The 22,301-nt window shown below is 37.3% G+C and overlaps 1 protein-coding gene across 1 annotated transcript in view; it reads left to right on the forward strand.

The window, feature by feature from the left end:
• The window catches only part of LOC115925185 (hemicentin-2-like), a 37,695-nt gene extending 15,879 nt beyond the window's left edge, over nucleotides 1-21,816 (forward strand). Inside the window, exons 2-7 of the mRNA XM_030988650.1 lie at nucleotides 6,871-6,964; nucleotides 9,113-9,406; nucleotides 12,697-12,803; nucleotides 16,505-16,700; nucleotides 18,916-19,230; nucleotides 21,582-21,816. Coding sequence (XP_030844510.1) covers nucleotides 6,877-6,964; nucleotides 9,113-9,406; nucleotides 12,697-12,803; nucleotides 16,505-16,700; nucleotides 18,916-19,230; nucleotides 21,582-21,724 — 1,143 coding nt within the window. The 5' untranslated portion in view covers nucleotides 6,871-6,876 and the 3' untranslated portion in view covers nucleotides 21,725-21,816. The remainder of the gene's footprint in view (nucleotides 1-6,870; nucleotides 6,965-9,112; nucleotides 9,407-12,696; nucleotides 12,804-16,504; nucleotides 16,701-18,915; nucleotides 19,231-21,581) is intronic.
• Nucleotides 21,817-22,301: the final 485 nt, after the last annotated feature.

Here is a 22,301-nt window from a genome sequence, read left to right on the forward strand (position 1 = left end):
CGCTATACATTACATAATAATAAGAAACGATTTTATTTATTTTTTGTCAGAGAAAGAGATTTAGAAAGAAAAAAAAAAATCGTGATCAATCAAAGAATATCTCGATAAGTGCGCAAATTTGTCATTGGAAGACGGACGTATGCAATTAAAGCATTTGATGAGAACATTACCATAATCTTTTATTATAATCGCGGTATACAGGCTACCGTTTGACGAGAAAAATCCCATGCTCTTCGAACATAATCGCTTTATACATCTACAAAATCATTTCTGAGAACCCAGTTTTTTTTTATAAGAATATTGTTGCTGATGAAGAACAGCGAACATACTCTACAAGCTCTATTGATATGAAAAGGGAATTCCACCCTGATATTGTCTGGATTTTAATAAAAGCAAAACATGAGAAGAGCAAATTAGTGAAATTTTGAGCAATATCCGATTGAAAAAAGAAAGTCATAACGTCCCTGTATGTCGAAGTGTACATAGAATAGTATTTTACTCTGTATTTCTATATACGACGCATGTACTTTCCTTGCGATGATACTGAATTCCTCTTCAATTCATTTCTATTCAAAACTCACCATGGCAATAGTAACAAACCTCAATCGCTAGTTTTTTACGTGGTATTTTGTCTTCTGACCTCAAATAAAGGAGGTCGGAAGGTGCAAAGATGTAACACTTCATGATTTCAAGCATGTAAGCGAAGGTGGAACGAATCACCTTGATTGTTTTCCACGAATAAGAGGAGGCAACACCCTAGTAACGCATTAAAGGCTCCCAGGGGATTTCTACATTGCTATTGATATTCATTCAAAATTTATTTTTAGTACAAGATTTGTATTTGATCTTTAGGGGTGTGGGCCAGTAAATGCGTGTGTATGTGTGCGTGTGTGTGTGTGTGTGTGTGTTGTTTAAAGGGAAAGTCCACCCCCAAAATAAGTTTGTTTCGATAGAGGCAGAATAATAAGAAAATCAGGTGAGTGGAAGTTTGAGCAAATTCTGAATGAAAATAAGAAAGTTATGAATTATTGAAGTTGTGATCAATCAAATACAAATTGGCAACTCTGTGACTTATTATACGAGCTCTCCTTCATTTGCTTTGTGCATAATATTCCATAAAATCATGTTTTCTTCGTTATTGATGACGGAATATATATTTGTTCCTTGCAGGGGGAGTATAGAAACATATTTGCAATTATTATATTTAGGGTGCATGTATGGTTGAAATTTTTCTTGAGGGAAAATGAAAATTTTAGAGTTTTTTAGTACTGAGCAAATTGAAGTCGAGCTCGCATGATACGTCATAGAGTTGCCAATTTGTGTTTGATTGGTCACAACTTCAAAAATCCTAACTTCCTTATTTTTAATCGGAATTTGCTCAAACTTTCACTGACTTGTTTCTCTCATTTTTCTACTCCTATTGAAACTAACTTAATTTCAGGGTGGACTTCCCCTTTAAGGATATAAAGGATAGTTAAATGTTCCCTATTTAGTGTCATGATAAAATATCACAGTATGCTGTTCCAATAGCAGGGGGTTGTATATATATGTTGGCTGTGTTTGATAAAATCACATTACATTATAAATCATGTATCGAAGGTAATCTATTATCTTTATGTATTGGGTGTTGGGATATAAATTTAAAAAAACACTAAAACACAACAAAATAAAAAATAACGTTCATGAAAATGAAGGCTCTTCATAGGACTCAACATTAACCAATTTTGACAGGGCATCCAAAAATTACCCCGATTTTAATACCAAATTTGTTAACGATTCTCCTACTCATTCCATCCTTCAGAATGTGTTGTTTCATAATTTCTTCTCTTTATCAAACGGGTTTAAGAAAATTGGTAATATAATTGGTCAAATTAAACTGCGTGATCCCCAGGGGTCGTAGTATGTAGAAATTATGTAAGTAAGCGTGACCACAGGTTTTCGAGACACCCCTTAAGCCAGGATTTCTTCTGAATCCAAAATACATCATAAATGAAGATTCCCCGAAGTCACACCCTAAACGGATATTTCACAAAACAAGTATTGTAAAGTTGTAACCCCTTGGTCATTTTAAAGGGCAAGAGGGATTACCATTTAAGTTGTTAAAGAGAAGGTTGAGTTCTTGGAAGAGGTGAAAAATAATTTGTGAGCGTTATCTCTCTTATTATGCAAGTGTGGAAGAACATCAGATAAGACATGTTCCCTGAAAAGCATGGCTCTTCAAATGCCTTCATATTCTAAATATGTCATGTAACATCGTAAAGATCCAGGGTCGGATTTTACGCCACGTGTTCGTGTACATCTTTCTATGTACAGTGTTTGTAACTTTACCAAGACTTGGCCAAATTTCTTATCATTTTGATGATTCCATAACCTTGCAATACACACAAAATCTTATATGCTAGATGATCAACCTTTTCTGGTCGATTCCACACCGTTTCTTTCACAATGCAATCGCATGACCAGAACTCAACTTCATCTTTAACAATGTAAAATAAATCAAATTGCGCTTCTGATGTGAAATTTACAAGCTTAAAATGTATTTCAACAGAGAAGCAATACCATCAACATGTACACTTCCAAATGGGTTTAATGCACAGCCATCATACATAATTATGTCACATGCTGGTACGTGAAGCAATTGGGCTTCTTTATGTGTTTTTACATTAGCAAGCTGACGTAACCAAAATTCATAGTCAACCGGCCTCCCGAACAGCTTTCAATTCGGAGTCGGAATCTACAAAAAATACACGCGTACAGCAGGATTTTGAAAAAGTACCTTTTTTTCTTGAAATGGACGATTTTTAATCCCTTAACGCGGCACCGCGTTCAATAAAAATTTTTTTAAAAAATAACCCTTTACACCCCTTATACGCGTTTTCTTGGCCATGCATGTGATAGTATTTATATATGACTGAGACCCCGTTAATCATTCTTTACAACTACGCCTACAGAATCCTGCTTAAACGACAACCTGTATAGAAGGACCATGAATCTCTCCAAACCTGATTTTCTGTTTCCCTTGAATTGTGTTTGCCATTGAAAAACGTACCTAGGAAAGAGATGATGTTTGAAGGTTTGCATGGTGGTATGAATAATCACGGTAGAGGTTTACGGTACACCATGTGTAAAGTCCTAGAAGGACTAAGGAAAGTGGATAGAAAATAGAAGTGAAAATAGAAAGGCGAGAAAGTGGAGGTTGGAAGGAAGAGTATCTTTCAGAAGTGAGTATAGTCCTGAAAAGGACTGTAAACCAGAAAGTTGTAGATAGGATGAGAGGTTTGAGTAGAAGACTGGATTGAGTTGGAGAGTTGAGTAGAGTTGCAGAGCAGGAGCAGGAGAGTAGACTCGACGTTTCGGACAGGTTGACTGTCCGACTGTACCTAGGAAACTTGGACATACATTTTCGACCGCTTTTTCTTGTCTCCCTTTGAGTGGTCTTTATAAACAGGAGAGTGTTTCACAAAGACTAAGATCGACTTAAGTTGGACTTGAACTATGGCAGGCCGTTCATGCCACTAGTTATTGTAATCATTCCTGCATTGGTTTCTCAAGGTCACAAATCTACACAATTTACATTTTTTGTCGAATTTTGATGAATAAAAAATAAATTATGTAAAGATCATGATTTCTAAGATTTCTTCCCTCTAATTTAACTTCTGGTTCAAGAATTTTTAAGGGCTGTATCGCGTACCGTAGTATAGGTCCAAGTCTTAAATGTAACTCAATTTTTCAATGTGAGTACCTTTTTTTCCCTCAACAATGAACTATCAAAAATTTAAATTCTGTAGATTTGTGACGTCCCTTGAGAGACCAATGGTGCGAGCAACCAGTGGTCTGAATGTCATGCCATAGTTCTAGTCCAACTTAAGTCGATCTTAGTCTTTGCGAATCACCCCTAGGTTTCACAGAATGTGACTTTTGCTCTATCGTTTTGAGTTGCTTGTAAAAATAAAGGTAATCTAGGCTTTAAACTAGTGCACACCAAGGGCAAACTGGAACAGGCCCTGGCAAAACTGTAGGGACCAAACCATATACATTGTGTCTCTGACTCAGAGAGGTCTCTAAAATATAGACTGAATTCCAGACCAAGTGAGTTTTACCTCCGTTATTGATATTGCAGTTCCTTGATTCTGTATTTGTGTAGACAAGGCCTGACCATGCATATGATTTTTAATTAAAATAAATTAACATTTAAGAGTTACAAACGAAATAATAAGGAAATTGAGGTCGGCTTGCATGCCCTAGACTAGGCCCAAATCATCTTCATTAATGTGCTGGTCGAAAACCCCATTGGCCTTGAATTTAGGCAATAAGAGGGGAAATCTGTACCCCTGTTAGCACCTGGTATTACACGAACGGGGAATTGTTTGTGAGTAATCTGCTTCCTCTTTTGTGTCAGTGCGTGTAGAATTTCGTTGCGGAGATGTGGAAGAAACAACACTGGGGAAGAGATAGAGACACATGCCGGCACATATGTAGAGAGAGAAAGACAGAGAGAGGGAATTGTGGGACTAAAATAGGGATTATTTTTTGTTAATCATCATGATACATTATAACGCAATATGTACTAGAGATATTTGAGCTATGAATGGTAAAATTGCGTTCATGAAATTACTTACTGACCGCTACAAGACAAGTATTTGGCAATAACTCACTTGCGTGTTCATCACAAAGCTGCAATGATTTCGTACTTAAGTCCCGAATCACAAACCTTGGTTTGAAACGCGTCGAAACGCGTCATATGGCACACATAAACCTAGGTTTGTCGACAAACCTCCTTTGTGAATTCGGGCCAATATGGGTAACATCTTTGATTTGTAGAAATATGCCTACCCGTAAGATTTTTTTTTTACCAAAAACATCTTTATTTCAAGGCTTCACGAGCGGACTGCTGTACCTTTTGCCTTTGCAATTAGTGTCCATTTTCCATTCTTATAAGTGCCCATTTTCATCCCAAGTAAATGCCCCTGTTCAAATGTGAAAGATAGTCGTTTTGCTTTGACAAGTGCACCTTCCCCTCCTCTTAAGCGTTCTTTTAATCTCTGATGAATGTTTCTTTTCACCTGTAATATTTGCCCCTTTTATTTTGACACGTGCCCTTTTTCCTTTCTAATAAATGATCTTTTACCTTCTTAGACAACGTCCAAGTACCCCTTCTCCTTTTCATAATTATCCCCTTTTCCATCTGTGATGGGTGCTCCGTTTTTTTTTTACGTGTGCATCTTTATATTTGTAATAAGAGCCACTTCTCCCTTTTACAAAAAGCCCCCTTTCACCTCCGAAAAATGCCCCAATTAAAATCTGATAGATGCCCCTTTCTCTCAACTAATACACATTTTCCTTTTACACAAGTGCCCCTTTTCATATCTGGTTAGTGCCACTTTTAAGGTTCGATAAGTGTCCCTTTTCTTCTCTGATAATTTCCTATTTAACAATGATACGTGCCTCTTTTCCTTTCTAATAAGGGACCTATCCTTTTAATAAATGCCCCTTTTCAACTCTTATAGATGCACCAATCAAAATCTGGTGGGTGCCCATTTTCCCTCGACAAATACCCATTTCCCATTCCATAAGTACCTTTTTCCATCCCTGGTGAATGCCTATTTTTGTAGGTGTGAGAAGTGCCCCATTTTTACCTCTGATAATAACCCTTTGTACTTTGATACGTGCTCCTTTCCTTTTTTAATAAGTGTCCTATCCTTTCGACAAGTGTCCCATTTTCCTCTCATCATTAAATGCGGCCCTAATTTCAAGCGACTAGGAGCAATCTCCCCAAAGCTCGCTCGCTACGCTCGATCGCATTTATAGATGATATAATTATGACACTTATCAAAGGCCTTTTTAGTCTTTCGTTATGAGAATGTGTTTATAACCCCATGAGGATTGTATTTTTCCTCTTTAAAAGATGTTTCCTCTTTAAAAGATGTAATTTTTCAAACTGGGATCGGACAAAAAAAAATTCTCGCTCGCAAATAAATTTCAGACCATCACACCCAATTGCAAACTATGATGCTTAAGCAATATCTTGTGAGGTGTATAAAGAAAAACGAATATTGAAATAATCCCTGATAATAGCAATCGCAATGTATGGGTACATTGTGTATACTAAAAAACTAAAAGATTGTATATTTTCGCATTGAAATTTTCCTTTGTAGGTTTCCCCTTTTTTCTCAGGAAATCGCCCTTTTTGTTGGTGCCCCCCCCCCCCCCCCGCTTCGGAAGTCGCTCTACTACCGCTGGTCCCCGCATATAGCTCCAGTAGTCTCATTTTCGCTGCCTTGATCTGCTGCAAGGCAAACGTATCTCGCTCAACGTCACTACTAAACTAGCCAATCAGCTGTTAATGACGTCAAGGCAGCCATTGTGATATAGAAATGCATTGGAGTCATCAGGATTGGACGATTTACGTCTTACATTAATCCTGAACATTTTACATATACACTGTCAATTTCTTAGAATGTTCCACCTTGTTGCAGGGGGTGTGCTAAGCAGTCATAAGAAACTAAGCCAAAATATATGGTTCGCTACACTCGTCATCATGCATGACAACATACGCCTATAACAACAATCCTTGATATTTAATCCGACGATAGGGGGCGTTGTCTAATGAGACTAATCGTAGCTATATGCCCTACGAGCATAGCAGTTTCCTCGGGCAAACATACTATATTATATATATGTGTAATGAAAATTTTACACCGATAATCCCAGTAAAGATCATGAAAAAACAGGCCTGTATTTATAGTTCACACATTAACGTTGCTCTATGAAGATTTAAAAGTATAAAGAACATTAAAAGTGCTAACATATATTTTAGCAATAACTACCTAATTTTCTTTCATTTCGTTTCAATTCTCTTCCGGTTGACAGGGCACCATGACGTCACAAATCCTTCTATCGTTCTTACTCCATGTTTATCTTGGATCCAACTTTGTGACGTCACAATACATGCAACAACCAACAGGTGGGTCTGAATATTTTCACAGCTTTTTTTTTTGGTTGTTGTTAAGTACTACAAGACAAAAAAGGGGGTTGCGTTATATTTGAAACTAAATAACCAGTGATGTTTTTAATGCAACCAATATTTTTGGTTTTTCACAAGAACGCCAACCTGAAAGCCCACGTATAGGGCAATCCAACCCTCGTAATAAATTCATGTCTATGAAAGCAGAATAATAAGATGAATATTATGGCGAAGTTTGAAATAAATCGGACCAATGTTAAAGGGGAAGTCCACCCTGAAATTAAGTCAGTTTTAATAGGAGTAGAAAAATGAGAAAAACAAGTCAGTGAAAGTTTGAGCAAATTCCGATTAAAAATAAGGAAGTTAGGATTTTTGAAGTTGTGATCAATCAAACACAAATTGGCAACTCTATGACGTATCATGCGAGCTCAACTTCCATTTGCTCAGTACTAAAAAAATCTAAAATTTTCATTTTCCCTCAAGAAAAATTTCAACCATACATGCACCCTAAACATAATAATTGCAAATATGTTTCTATACTCCCCCTGCAAGGAACAAATATATATTCCGTCATCAATAACGAAGAAAACATGATTTTATGGAATATTATGCACAAAGCAAATGAAGGAGAGCTCGTATAATAAGTCACAGAGTTGCCAATTTGTATTTGATTGATCACAACTTCAATAATTCATAACTTTCTTATTTTCATTCAGAATTTGCTCAAACTTTCACTCACCTGATTTTCTTATTATTCTGCCTCTATCGAAACAAACTTATTTTGGGGGTGGACTTTCCCTTTAAGAAAAAAATAATGTTTGAAATATGAGATCACTAAGTCCACGCAGATCTCACATTGGCAGTTTGTTCATTGGAAAGTGACGTAGTTACGGAAAAAATCTCCCGTTTGCCGTGTAAAAAAATATCAATAATTTATGTTTTTCTCCTAAGTGCCTCATCATTCCTTGGGATACTTTTTAGTCACAATTTATAATGGATATCATATTATTATAGGTCCTATAGATTTTAGTCAGGTTTTGCGTTGGAACAAATGGGAAATCTATCCGCCACTTCATAAATGAGACATTACCTATTCAGCCAATTCGAAGATCCCATACCTGTACAGTAGTGATTGCAACTTTAACAAAAATCACAACTTTCTCTTTTTTCCCGATTGATTCAATTTTTTACCAGTCTGCTACTCAATATGTTTTGGTTGCTTTCCTCTAGGGTAGTTTCATATCAAAGTTAGATTTACCTTTAAATGACTGAAAAGAGTCTGCCGATGTATAGAGTGCCGAATGTCATCCTCTTTATCCTGTAAAAAGCACCATGTTTCTCGAGTTAAAAAAGAAGACGAAAACAGATATTTACAATTTAATTTCAAATAATGAAATGCAGAAACTTGGACCTTTGAATGTTCATTTACTAACAAAACTAGATTAGTTTAGTTTTTTTACATAACTATCAATAATAAGATGCTTTATATGAAACCTAGGGGTTGACACTCGACTTTCTACAAAGCGATGGACAGAGTCAACTTCAGCAAGGTCCAACTTTGGACGCTTTGATTTGAAAATCATTCTTTTTGTAATGTTACTCAATGCAAAGGAGTGCCATGGATGGATGAACCAAAAGCAATTTATTTGGTTACTTTTTCTATGAAGAAAAAGATACATAAACTTTTGAAGTTAACTTTTCATATATAGATGAAACAACGACGACCAAAATACTCACATGTTTATATGATCATATAGAGGGCTAAACCCATACATTTTTATTTTTATTTGGATTATATTAATACATTATATTAATTATATTGATCTAAACATATATTATATTGGTGTGTGTGGTCGTGGAGATTTCGTGGTATAGTAGTTTATTCACTTGACTCTAAATCCAAGCCCGACAGTATACATTAGTCCACATTTCCCACTCTTCACCCGGGTTTAAATTGCTATCTAGTAATGGCTCGGGTAGTGATAATTGCAGGGCTCACAGGAATAAGAGCAAAGATACTGATACAGTGATGAGGCTTCCATAGGTAAAGAAAGTTGTTCTTAATATTGAGGAATGGATAGCAAAATAAAAAGATATATGCCCTTAGCTGTTTATCCTTTACCTAGCGATTCGACATTTCTATTACAGTTATTACGGTCTCACCACAAGGCGGAATAGAAGGGCCACCGGGGCGAGAGTACGAAATCAAGTGCCGGGCGAGTTGGTACCGGACACCTCCCGAGGTCGAATGGACGTTCAACGGGCGTCGCATCTTCGACGGGAACAAGTACGTCATCGACATCGAGCAGACACAATTGGAAGATGCGACCATCAGTTCCCTGTTCATACAGAACGCAAGGCCGATGGACTCGGGGCGGTATGGCTGCCGCATGCAAGCACCGGCTTTCGGGCTAGCCAGCACCACGTTTAAGGTGTTTCCACGTGAGTATTCCGAGTCAGTTAATGACCGTCAATACTACTTGGCCAGAAGGGATTAGACCACACAGACCACTGACAGGTGGCTATCTCATTAACTCAGCTCTCAACTAACATAAGAAAAAGAGGATCATGGGGGAACAACAGGCACCGATTGGGGAAGTTTTCTATACACTGTTAAAACAAGTATTAAAAAACTGCGGGTTAAAAAATTGTTGATTAAAAAACGCTCAACCATGGTTAAAAATGTAGTGTTGATTAAAATTTACTTTTAATCTTGCGTTGGTTAAAAACAGTGTTGATCAAAATTATTCCTTTTAACCTATGTTGGTTAAGTCTAAGTCGTTGGCAAAAATTGTAACCCAGCATGGATTAAAAACAAAATTTCCGACAGTAATGATAGCCCCCTTCCGGTTAAAGTTTAATCAATGTTGATTAAAGTACTGGTCACGTGACCCAACGGAACGATATCGAAGCGCGTAGCTAGCGATCGCTCGACGTACAAAGTACATGCAAAGTACATGCAGTTTACGCGGTTGTCGCGAGGACCTGAGAAATGGGGGTTTGGACGGTCTTATCTCCGTGTTTTCAGGTAAGAATTTATTTTAATATTATCATCATCAATTCTAAGATTGTAAGAAAGAAGTGAAATAAGGTTCTTGCTCAAATCAAAAACGATTTGTGTCCCGTAGGCTGTACGTAGCTCAACCAATAAGTAACATTTTACTTGCACCGTGCACCTGGCTCTCTCGTAAGCACACACACACTCATCAGTCTGCAAGAATCTTCAACCGTGAAGGAGGCAGACCCAATTACAGAAGGAGAAGTGTAGGCCTATTACGGATCACCTACCCAAATTGCATGCATGAATAATAATCTTATCAGGTGGGCTGTATAACGTACAGACCACCTTATAATTTCGTTAGAATTGCCTTTATTTATTTATTTATTTTTCTTACATCTAACCACTTTTTTGTAAGCACGATTACTTGAAAATGGCTCAATCAAATGCCTTCAAATTTGGCACACATATGTATAGGCTAGGCATATGTACAAAGCACAATAATGTTTTCAACATTGACCTTCACTGATGACGTCATCTAGGCGCCATTTTGTAAAATTTTACGAAAAACAACTCATGATCATATCTTCATAACCAAAAGCTATTTCTCATTCATATTTATCATGATCAAGGTCAATATCCGTCCAGTCAATTTCAGGTCAAATAACGCGCGCGTGCGCGTACGTCCGCGCGTCAATGCGCGCGCAAAATTTTTAAATGCTCAAAATCGTCTCAAAATCATTTTGCATACGTTTTAGGCCATTCTAAGCATTTTATAAAAAATCGCGCACACGTGCATGCGCGCGCGTGTTTCGCGCGTTAAACTATTACACAAAATAGAATGGCCATTTTTTTTCTTTCATAATATTCCACATACTTTTACAAACAAATTGATACCATGTTTGTCTCTTTATGACTATCAACAATGAAATGATCGACCGTTTAACATAAATTTCCGTGCGCGCGAGCTCTTGTAATACATACATGTAGCATATATGGGCAAAAACATGCCTATACAAGATCCATTGTAGCTCTTTAGGATGCGAGGTGACCCCAATTTTTGGGTCAAATTCTGATAGAGTATGAATCGGAGATATGATTTCATGTCTCATTTGACCCTCAATTAACTCATGACCTCATCATAATGGCCTCCGAACTCAAAATTCCAATTTGCATATTATGACGTCAGCATATTTATGGAAAATTGATTGTATCTCTGTAAATAATCATCGATTTTCTTCCAAATTTTGATATGATCTAGCTGAGACAATTTTCTACAAATACAGTTACTATTATTTTTCATTTTGACAAAGGCATCATGGCGTATTTTTGCGATTAAAGGACGCATGTCAATTTTTCACATTTTGCGTGTATTCTCTATAGGACATGACTTCTTCTCAAAACTGGATTCTACAGTTTCGTCTTTCGCGAGCAATATCTACGTCGTTTTAGCTTCGTTTACGCTGAACTTCGAGTATGTTGTAGCTGAGACAATAAGAAATCTCAAATGTGCCCTTTATCTTGTCTCAATTTTTTGTTGCATCAGCCCACCTATACTTGTTCCAAACAAGTATTACAAATCTAGTTTTTTAAATCTAATTGTATCTAATTGTTTAAAACAATTAAATATAAAATAAGATGTCATCATAAAGTGAAACGCCTTTATGCATGCAATTTGGGTAGGTCATCCGTTACACTTACTGGCTGAGCTACAACCTACGGGCCGGGACACAAAGCGTTTTTAATTTGAGCCCGGATTCGAGCAAGAACCTTATTTCACTTCTTCCTTACAATCTTAGCATTGGTGATAATCATATTAAACAATTTCTTACCTGCAAACACGAGGATAAGACCTCCAAACCCCCGTAAGTTTAACCAACAGTGGTTATAACTGTAACCAACAACCCACTAAAGTTTAACCAACATCGTGTGAATCAAAAAAGAATTAACCTTCAATGGTTACAATTTTAACCAACGACCCATGTAAGTTTAACCAACATCATGTGAATCAGCCCCAAACAAAGCATAAATAACCAACAAAAGATTAAATTTTTAATCAACAAATGGTTAAAGTTTAATCAACACCATTTTAACCAACATTGAGCAATTTTTTTAAACCAATAATTGATTAAAATTTTTAATCAACCACAGGTTAAATCTTAATCAACAGGCTGTTGGTTAAAGTTTAACCAACGATTGTGTGATTCACCTGGTAATCCGTGGTTGATTAAAACTTTAACCAACTTGATTAAAAATTGTAATACTTGTTCTAACAGTGTATAGAGGGAGCAGGTAGCTACAAGTAGGACAGTGGGGCTTTAAAAATGAGACCAACTTTAGTAGATTTCCTATTTAAAGGTTATTTTTATGTGCGACCTTGAAATATATTTCATTTTAAGGAGGAACCAATATTTTGTATAATGATACCTTCATAACTCAGCTGCCACGGTTGACTGACCAGCAGCCTTTTAAAACGGTATTGTCAAAATCCTCCTGTACCCCACATTTGGCATTGAAGCAATGAATGTGATTCGAAAGCCCCGACGCATTTTTTGTTCAGTCCGAAAAAAATTGCTGATTAATTCACATTGATTTTTAGCACTTTTAATAGAAAACAACAACAACAACAACGACAACATCTAATACATTACCATTTCTACTACTATTACTACTTCTACTACTACTACTAATGATAAAAATGAAGTAACATTTTTCCTTTTTGTTTCAATTTCAGAACCAGTACTTATGCCTTCTCCTCATCAAGTCATTGATCGTGACGCTAATATGACTCTACGATGCCCAGCCAGGGGAAACTTTGGGGGAAACCTCTTCTGGATTAAGGTAAAGCTGAACAATTTCAAAAGGCATGTTAACATATTCCGCGGTTAACTGCGGCTGTTTACCGCGTTTCTAAAAAGTTCGTAAGGGCATACTTAAATTCACATTTTGTATCTTATTACATACAGATAAGTGAGTAGCGTACGACCATTGTTGCGCGCAGCTACTACTTTCATCCCCATATGCTATTTTATTTAGTACATTTACTCATACGCACACGAACATGCACCCCTTCCATCGATCCCCCCCCCCCCCCCCCCAAAAAAAAAAAAAAATATATATATATATATATATGGAGAAAAAAAAAGAGGGATTACCGCAGCATATACGAACTAGACTTTAAATATACTATGTCCCTTTTGCATCCAACATCAAATTCTGTAGAACTTTGCAGGAATTATGAATATGTCATGTATATCCTATCTGTGAATTCAAACGTAAGCGGTGTCCTACTCCTAGTATTCAAATCCGTTTACTTGCTAGACTTCACTGTCAGACACTATTGAGTGACTGGCTGGTTTTTCTTCTTTGGTAATAACATACATAACATTAGCTGTAAAGGGTATATAAGCATTTGTCTTCATCAATAAACCACTTCTTGTAATGGCCAAAATCAAACTTATTTAATCTTTGCGCAGCATAAAACGTACGACCATTCGGTACAATGTCCGTAAATCAGACTGTTAATTACTGGCTCTATAGCTCCTAAGTCGATTCGACAACTGATACTCGTTATTTTCGCACTTAAAGACATTTTCGAGCCCTCTTTTTTAAAGGATGTTCTAAATTAGTATTATCTTTCAAATGCCGTTGGAATTTAACCTTTTCATATATTTGGTTTGCAAATGGGACGTAGTACCTTTAAGGATGAAATAAGTTCTGGTGATACGATGACACTCTAAACAAAAATTTGATATAGTACATATTAAAGCATTGATGTAAACTGTGTAAAGTCGAGAAGTGTGATTGTTTTAGAAGCTACATAGTATTGAATGCTATGCAAGAAAAGAACGAGCTCAGTTAGTCTTTTACTTTCTATTATTTCTTTTATCGAAAGAAAGGTGGTAAACAGTGATGTTTTTGTGATGCCAAGTTTGAATATAAAAAAAAATAAAAAGATAGCAAAGTGTTTGCTGAACGACTTCTCTAAGTACACCATTTAAAAGAAGACGAGTAAATTCAGAGATAGTAATTCATTCTGTTGACATCTAACTTGCAACATATTTTCTCCGTCAACTTGGTTAACTATTCATCGTACAAAAAAGACTAAAATTGCTCTATTTAGAGCAATAATAAGCACCTGCAGTGTCAACTATCGATGAAGGTGACATTGCCACATTTTGAAACTATGTCAAATAATCTAAGGGGCCTGTTCTGAAAGGAAATCACCATGAGTATATGAAATAAAAATCACGTTCTCCGTGTTCAATACAATCGCATGACTAGGACTCAATTCTATCTTTAAATCAGATTTACGAGCGTAAATAATCATGTCACGTCACCTTCTTGCGTGGGATTCCCTCTCTTGTCCCTTTCCGCGTCGCTAAGCTCATAATAGGTTCAGGTCACGATGCTTTACCTCCTCAGCACCTAACCTAGATTTCATGATCTTGTCAGAGATCGGGGGAGGTGAAACAATAGTTTTTCAAATTAGTAACCTGAAGACCTTTTTGGTTGATTTTTTAAGCATTTTAGAGTAAATTATTGCGCCCACCATTATTCCATTTCATCCTGAAAGGTCCTTTGCAAATTCAGATCCAATATCAACCTCATTGTCATTATACCGTTTCATATCATTATATAGTTTAACATATTGAATACAATTTTCAATAATTAATTAACAATACATCGATTATTTTAGTTTGTTTAGTTAGATTTTGTCACTTTTATCTACTCGATAGCATATCGAGAAAATAGCCGCCCCCTTCTGAACCAAAATCCTGTAGCTGCCTCTGCCTTAAATATACAAACCCACGTGTTTACAATAAGAGTGCAAGATGGATGAGTATATTCTATATCCATTAGTTTATTCGTACTTGACCTGATGTTATCTCTGTACACGCACCAAGATTTCTATTGTTATTGTTTGTCACACGAAGGGGGCGTGACGACGTTTTACCTGAATTGACAACCCGAAAGTGATGACGGTTCGAACAAGAACGCCATCTTAAATACTTGATGGTCGCTTTCCTTGCTTCTTCCGTCATAAGTTCGTATTGGTCGGCTTTACGGAATTGCCCATAAACCGTTATTGAGGTCATTTTATGAACATTCAGCAAAACAGAAATTTTGAAATAAATATTTAACATTAACCTATCTTCCATTTATCAAAATTATCATGGGTCAATCCCCCGTAAGGTGATATGCAATTGGATCATACCATTCACTTAATGGCTGAGCATAGCCATTTAACAGTCAATAATTCTGTGAACGAGAGAAAAAATGCAAATTAAGTACTAGACCACCGTCTGCGTACGAAATCCCATTACTGCCACCGGAAGAAAAACAAAGTTTGCTGGAGAAACAAAATATTTGTTGTAGTTTTCCGGAGAATTAAAACAAAAAGTGTTTTCTGGAGAATTTGTTTTTGTTTTGTTTTCTGGAATAAAAAATAAAACTCGCTAGCGCTGCATGCATGCTGTTCTCACGTGCACGGCGCGCGTTTTTTCCTAAACAGGTCTGTTATTACTGATATTTCCCAGTCTCCTGATTGGCTGATATGTTTTACGTCATTAATTTCCAGAAAACAAATAACAACTAATTTTCCAAAAAATACAATTCCTCTTTGCAGAAAACACACTATTTTATTTTTTCTTTCATTGGCAGTATCTCAATTTTGTTTTTGCGTGCATTAAATCTTGCGCATTGCTGCCCCCAGATAGACCCCAGATGTGCGAATGCACCCGACCGCGTAAGATCACGGGTCTTTAATTCCCCGCCGACGCTCACTCCGCACACACTAGTATGCTATTAGGGACTTTTAGATTTGCGTGGAGTCGTGGACTGATACGTGACGTCCATTCAAGGCAGTGCATTAAAAGGACGTCGACCGTAGCAATCCACATTGTCTTCGTGCAAATCTAAAAGTCCCTATTGCCAGGTCGAACAAGCTCTAGCCGTGTCCGACCTAGCAACAAGCAGTATCCGAATTTTGTAAACCGAACAATTAATCCCCGAAAAAGGGACACAAAGACCCCGCATAGGCGAATGAACCCGCGCGTCCGAAGACTCCCCGGGAACAAACATGCATAAATTTGACAAGAAGCCGAAAAGGTTCCGTTGTTATTATTACAAGCGTATATCATTATGAGCGATTGAAAAACACATGCACATGCACTAGAAATGTCTTCATTGGGTTGATTAGCGCAATGAATGACGCAATATCTGGTCATTTTGATATTTTTTTCTATTTATAATAATAATAATAATAGCTAGTTCTTATATAGCGCTTTTCAAGACCGAAGGCCATCTCAAAGCGCTTTACATAATATATATATGTTGTAAGGATAATAATACAGTAATTGGTGTTTAGGTGGGGTTGTACGATCTGAACTATGATCGTACAACCTTCATTAGGCACATGTGAGAGTGAAATTGCACAAACATATTATGGCACATCAATAATTATCTTCATTCATTGAGTGATTAACGCAAGGAAAAACGCAATTTATGTTCAATTCAATATTTTCCTTCTCCTTTGTAAGGATAATATAGTGATCGGTGGACAAGCCGGGGTGTACGATCCGAACAGAGACAGGATACCTGACTACTGGGTCGTCGACAATGAGAGGATGGTAATCATCAACGCTAACATCCAGAACGCAGGAGTTTACAGGTGCCAGTACCGGTATTTCTTCCACGGCAGACACCAGAACGTCGCAGAGATCATCAACGTCAACTGTACGTAATCAGTGTTTTTGCACGACACTTATGTCCTTGGCCCTGTCTTACAAAGAGTTACGATTGATCAAATCAATTGCAAGTCCTCCAATCAATCGCAAGTTTGCAGTCTCCTATCTCTTATGTACATAGTTGCGATTGATATTAAATCTTTGTAAGACGGGGCCCTACTGTGCATTGCGCACGAGGCATCATGTTCATGACGTAGGATTGCGTCAGAGCCTGCCGCGGTGTTTTGATGCGCTACTAGAGGACCCGGGCTCAACTCCCGTCGCACAGGCCCGCATTTATTATTATAAGAATCTTCTACATAAGCCTATTACTATGCACCCTTTTCACCCCGCTCATCCTCCCCCCCCCCCCTAAAACAAATTTAAAAAAACGAAGAAGAAGATTCAAGATTTGAAGATGAACTAAGAAGAAGCAACATTAACAAAGAATATACAACTAACAGGAAAACAAAAGAAAGAAAAATGCGAGCGTTACCATGCATGCTTGGTGTGCTTTATTTCGCTCCCATTATTCACCCAAACCAACCAAATTAACATAATAATGACATGTATAGGATTCGTAACATAATGAATTCGCAAAATAAAAAGCGTAAGCATCTCAATGAAATATTATTACTAACAAGAAACAACGAAGCAAAACAAATATAAATTCTTCTTGGAGCTATTATTGATATCATCCAAGGTTTTTACGAACTAATAAAAAAAAAGAAATAGGTTTGGAATACATCCTTCACCTATCCGCAAGAAAAAAAAAATAATAAAAATAATCTTTAAAAAAAACAGTGAAGCCCTTCATAAAATGATTACGTGAGACTACATCATCCAACAATTTTGGTAAAGGCATCGTTTAACAATGTTAAATCGGAGATGCACGGCCCTACGTGCTACCCCGTGTCTGTGATATGGTGTCAGGGGCGTACGCAGGATTTTTTCAAGGGGGGGGGGTTAAAATCTGGCCCAAAATATTTTGCTCCCGAAAATTTGAAAATCGCGCCGGCCGAAAAGTCGCTCAGTGGGGGGGGGGGGGGGGGGGGGGGGGGGGGGGGGGGGGTAAGCGGACACTTTTTTCTTTTTTTTGGTAGTCCAAAAAAAACCGCAACGACTCAGCCAACCGAAAAGTCGCTCAGTGGGGTGGGGGGGGGGGGGGGGGGTAAGAGGACACTTTTTTTTTGTTTTTTGTATCGAAATTTGAAACTTTGACATTTTGCTCCAAAAGGGGGGGGGGGGGTTTATGAAAATTTAGGGGGGGGGGGGTTTACACACAAAAATTTACCAAAGGGGGGGGGGTTTAACCCCCCCCCCCCCTGTGTACGCGCCTGTATGGTGTAATACATATATTGTCATTCCAGATTCCGGACTATTCTTGTCTCCAAAGTGTATACTTTTGTTCATTATAATGAGTAACTAACGGTATGACCATACCAACTATGTTTAGAATATACTCATATCGAGAACAAACTATATTGTAATATTGTTTCAATAAGCTGCAGATATATTCCCTTCCCTTTTCCTTGTCGTTTGTAGTTAATTGTGAGTATCGGTTCATGTATCCCTGTAATATCCCTTTCCCTGTTTTAGCGTATATTTGTATTTTATAAACTTTACTTTAGTTAATTATGTCATTTTTAGTTTAAGGAGCCTTTCCACAACAAGCTCTGCTTTTCCATAGGCTCCGCCACTTTATCTCTAAAGTTAAATTTAATGGACAATATTCTAAATAGTGTATACCGGTATTGTATGTACATGTATAAAATAATCATTTTTAATATGTTGTTACACTCTTTGTAAAAGGAGATATCGTGGAAACCAATAAACTATCTATCTATCTATCTAATATTGAAGCCCTAGAAGAAGAAAAAAATCGAGCTTCTAAATGATCAAGAAGTGCCTCCAAAAAGTAAATATCTTTGAGTGACCAGTTTTACCATACTCGTTTTCCCATTTAGACTGTAGTGTTTTGAAAACCGTTTGGAAAACGCAAAATTTGATTTCGATTTCCAATCATAAATTGGTAATCAGACAGGCGATCGGCTTGTAAAAGTCATGGAGTTCCTGACTTACCTAAAGGTTTATAATTATAATTGCAGCATGAGCTACAATCCAGGATTTTGTTTCATAATCTGAGATAAAGTTACCGGTTAAAGGTTTACAGGATAAACGCATTTTCAGGAATTGTTGTTCGTTTTGTTTTCCTCTCAACATAGCTCCCGTCGAACTGGTAACTGCACCATTAATACGATGGCAGGAGCTTCCCAACGGTGGTCCCCTTCGTCTAGAGTGTAAGGCCCGTGGTTTCCCACGACCAAGGATCGCTTGGACCTACTCCAATTTCACCTTCGAAAGCGGGGGTTACATGGACAAGAATGTGAGCATTGTGACGAGTCCACAGTCCCAGACCATTGTGACGTCAGTGCTCAGCGTGCGTCACATGCCGGACAAGTTCAATGTGGCCCGATTTAACTGCTCCGGGCAGAACAGTGTGAGCAGGGCCAGTAAGCTTATCATGGTGGTGAATATGGGTAAGCAATGGATCGATTCACGGTTAGCACATGTCTCAAATGACCCCTAATATCCACAAATCTTCGAAACAGGAAGAGGTCTCACTTTATACATTTCGAAATAATCACTCCTGCAGCGATAGAGATGCTACATAAATAGCCTTTGTTTTCCCTTTTCAAAGAATACTTCCACCTGTTTATCATGGAGTGCACTGCTTTTGCATAAGTGAATGATAACATAACTTTCATGGGCACGTATCCAGTATTTTGTCTCCATGTATTTCACAATTTGGTCTGCAATTACCTTTATCTGCTCATGCTCAGACTGCAACTATGAACTGGCTTATTTATCGATTCGATGTTTCTGTTCAGGCCGGACAACTACCTCAGACATTTTCTCATAGACAATTAACTTCAGACAAACTACCCCCGGGAATAATCATGCCCGGTCAATTATTATATTATTACAGGAAAATCCCATCCACTAAGATGATTAACACGTTCTTACTCAATAATGAAAACCTCCCTTCTTGATAAACCATGAAGGTAGTTATCCGGGTTTTATTTGTTATATCGCGTAGTTTTGGAGGAAAATTGAACAATCTATCTATGATGATAATAATGATAATGATAATAAATAACAGTGATAATAACGATAGTAATTATATTAAACGTAATCATAATAATTATGATATTAATAATAATTATAATAATAAGGTAATTTTTGATCGACAATCAAATCCACAAGTTATCATCAATTTTAGTACAACCATCCTCACAAAAGAATGCACTGAATGTAAATGCTAAATTGGGAATATACCGTGTTCCTTGGAAGAAAAAAAAAATGTTTTCAGTTATATAAGCATGACAATTTGGGATAGTCAATTTGTAATAAATTCCGGGATCATGGCTATATTCTTCTCGGTGAAACCTACGCATGATCATGGGCGGAATTCCCCTTATTCTTCTGCTTGTACGTATGATGTGGGGGCGAAGTGTATCCCAACAATTATTGTCAGCACTAAGTATAATTCGATTGTTGGTTTGCATAATTTACATTTGGAATGACTTTGACAGGACTTTCAGGACAAGAGAAAAACATATAGCGCATCCCAATTTGTTTTGACGTACGTGTTCTGAATTTGAAGGACATTATTCCCCACATATAAAATATATTCATCTTTTTAAACTCTAGAATTAATGTGTACTTGTAGTATTTGCAATTTAAGATGTGAATTTAAACGTCAGTTTTTTAATTCATAAAGTGAATCGAATTAGAAACATCGAATTTGATATGAAATTAAAGTGAATGTTGTAGGCCGTAATTTGCAGTGACGTGCGAGCTCCCAAGATGCCCGTGATGAAGGAAATATTTCCCCACGACATTGTACGTACTCACTTTCCTCCGAAATTACATTCACATCGAATATCAAATTTCTTTGATTCTCGAGCAGGTATTATCAGTCTGCATTGGCATAATAATGTCAGAGAATGATATAATTAGGTATAAACATTTATTGATAATGTCATCTAACACTAGAAACGAATTTTCAAAGCCCTTATTTGTCCTGTTTTTCCCGTCAAAATTCACAGACCTTTATCATATATATTATAGTCCCTTCAAAGAATAGGATGACGTTTGTGCGATTGTGGGTTATTTTTCACCGAGTCTACTTAATGGAATAAAATGTCCTCACTACACAGCAGCGACAGGAATGTAGATGAACAAACATGACGGCCCGAATTCACAAAGGAGGTTTGTCGACAAACCTTGGTTTTCGTACGTCATATGACGCGTTTTCACGCGTTTTTTTTTTTTACAAACCTGGTTTGTAAAAACGCGTCGACATGTCCGACTGTTATACCATTGTATGCGACCATGCAGAGGTGAAATAGGAAGGAGAGCGGGGGGGGGGGGATCTGAAACTCCTCTCCCACTTTTAAAACTGATATGGCATACCTTCAGAATGCTGTTGAAATTACAACCGAATATAATTTGATTAACCGAATAAGATCGCAAAGAATTTCACGAAATAAATTTATTATGGTACTGCCTGTAATAGAAATCCTGTTCGGATAATGTTACACCCCCATTGTATGTGTCATTGTCATGTCCGCACATTTCAAAATGTGACGCACCACGCCGTTGACATTTTCTGAGGATTTTTTCTTTCTTTCTTCGAAGTCTAAGCCATCGCATTTGTCGGAAGTGTGCCCTTCTCCCTCCGAATTTGAATGTAAAAAAAAAAATCATTGACTATCCCTGTCAAGTATACCATTTACCTTTCTCGCTTAAAACTAACATTATATCTTTCTTTTTCTCTCTCTCTCTCTCTCTCTCTTTACCTCTTTCATTATATTTGAATGGGTAGGGACATCGGGACAGGTTCCGAACAGAGGACCCAATACGGGGACATCCACCGGTGCTGCCTGCGTCGGGACCAGTTCAAGCTTGATCCTTGTTGCCTTTGGAACGTCCTGCATACTGATTAAATCGTTTTGGGATACGAGATGAGGAGCTAGCGAAACTGTTGAGAACTGCCCATTTATGCAACGTGTCCAATGCGACACATGACTTTTATTCATTTTCCATCCAAGGAATGATGAAGCTTTGCTATGATCTTCGGGAAGGGGTTCTTGGTATCAACACCATTAGCTGCCAGACACAACTTGGGAAAACCGAGCACAGGTAAAACCGCCGAAAACGGCATATACCGCTCGGCGAATATAGAGCCCCAACGTCAATTGCGAAGCAGTGTGTACACATTGGAATTCTTTCAAAGTCAACCTGCCGTTGAAATAAATTATTTCCAGAATGAATGCCGTGGGTAAATTACCTTCAAGTCCTTAAATGATTCGTCATGTAAGATTATTATCAAATGATAACATTTCAAATAAATATACCTACTGCATTATTTAAGAAGTATATATAAACATCAACAAAAGGCCGACAATACAAGATTTCCCCCATGCCTTTTGTACAAATTGCCTATTTTTTTAAATTCCAAAGTTGTGCCTGAGTGATAAGCGATATAATATATAAAATGTTACATTTGCGTTTATTTTACCATATTCTTTTAATACCATGGCCC

This window comes from Strongylocentrotus purpuratus, unplaced genomic scaffold, assembly GCF_000002235.5.
Source record: "Strongylocentrotus purpuratus isolate Spur 01 unplaced genomic scaffold, Spur_5.0 spur5_scaffold_17, whole genome shotgun sequence".
In the NCBI taxonomy this organism is placed as follows: domain Eukaryota; kingdom Metazoa; phylum Echinodermata; class Echinoidea; order Camarodonta; family Strongylocentrotidae; genus Strongylocentrotus; species Strongylocentrotus purpuratus.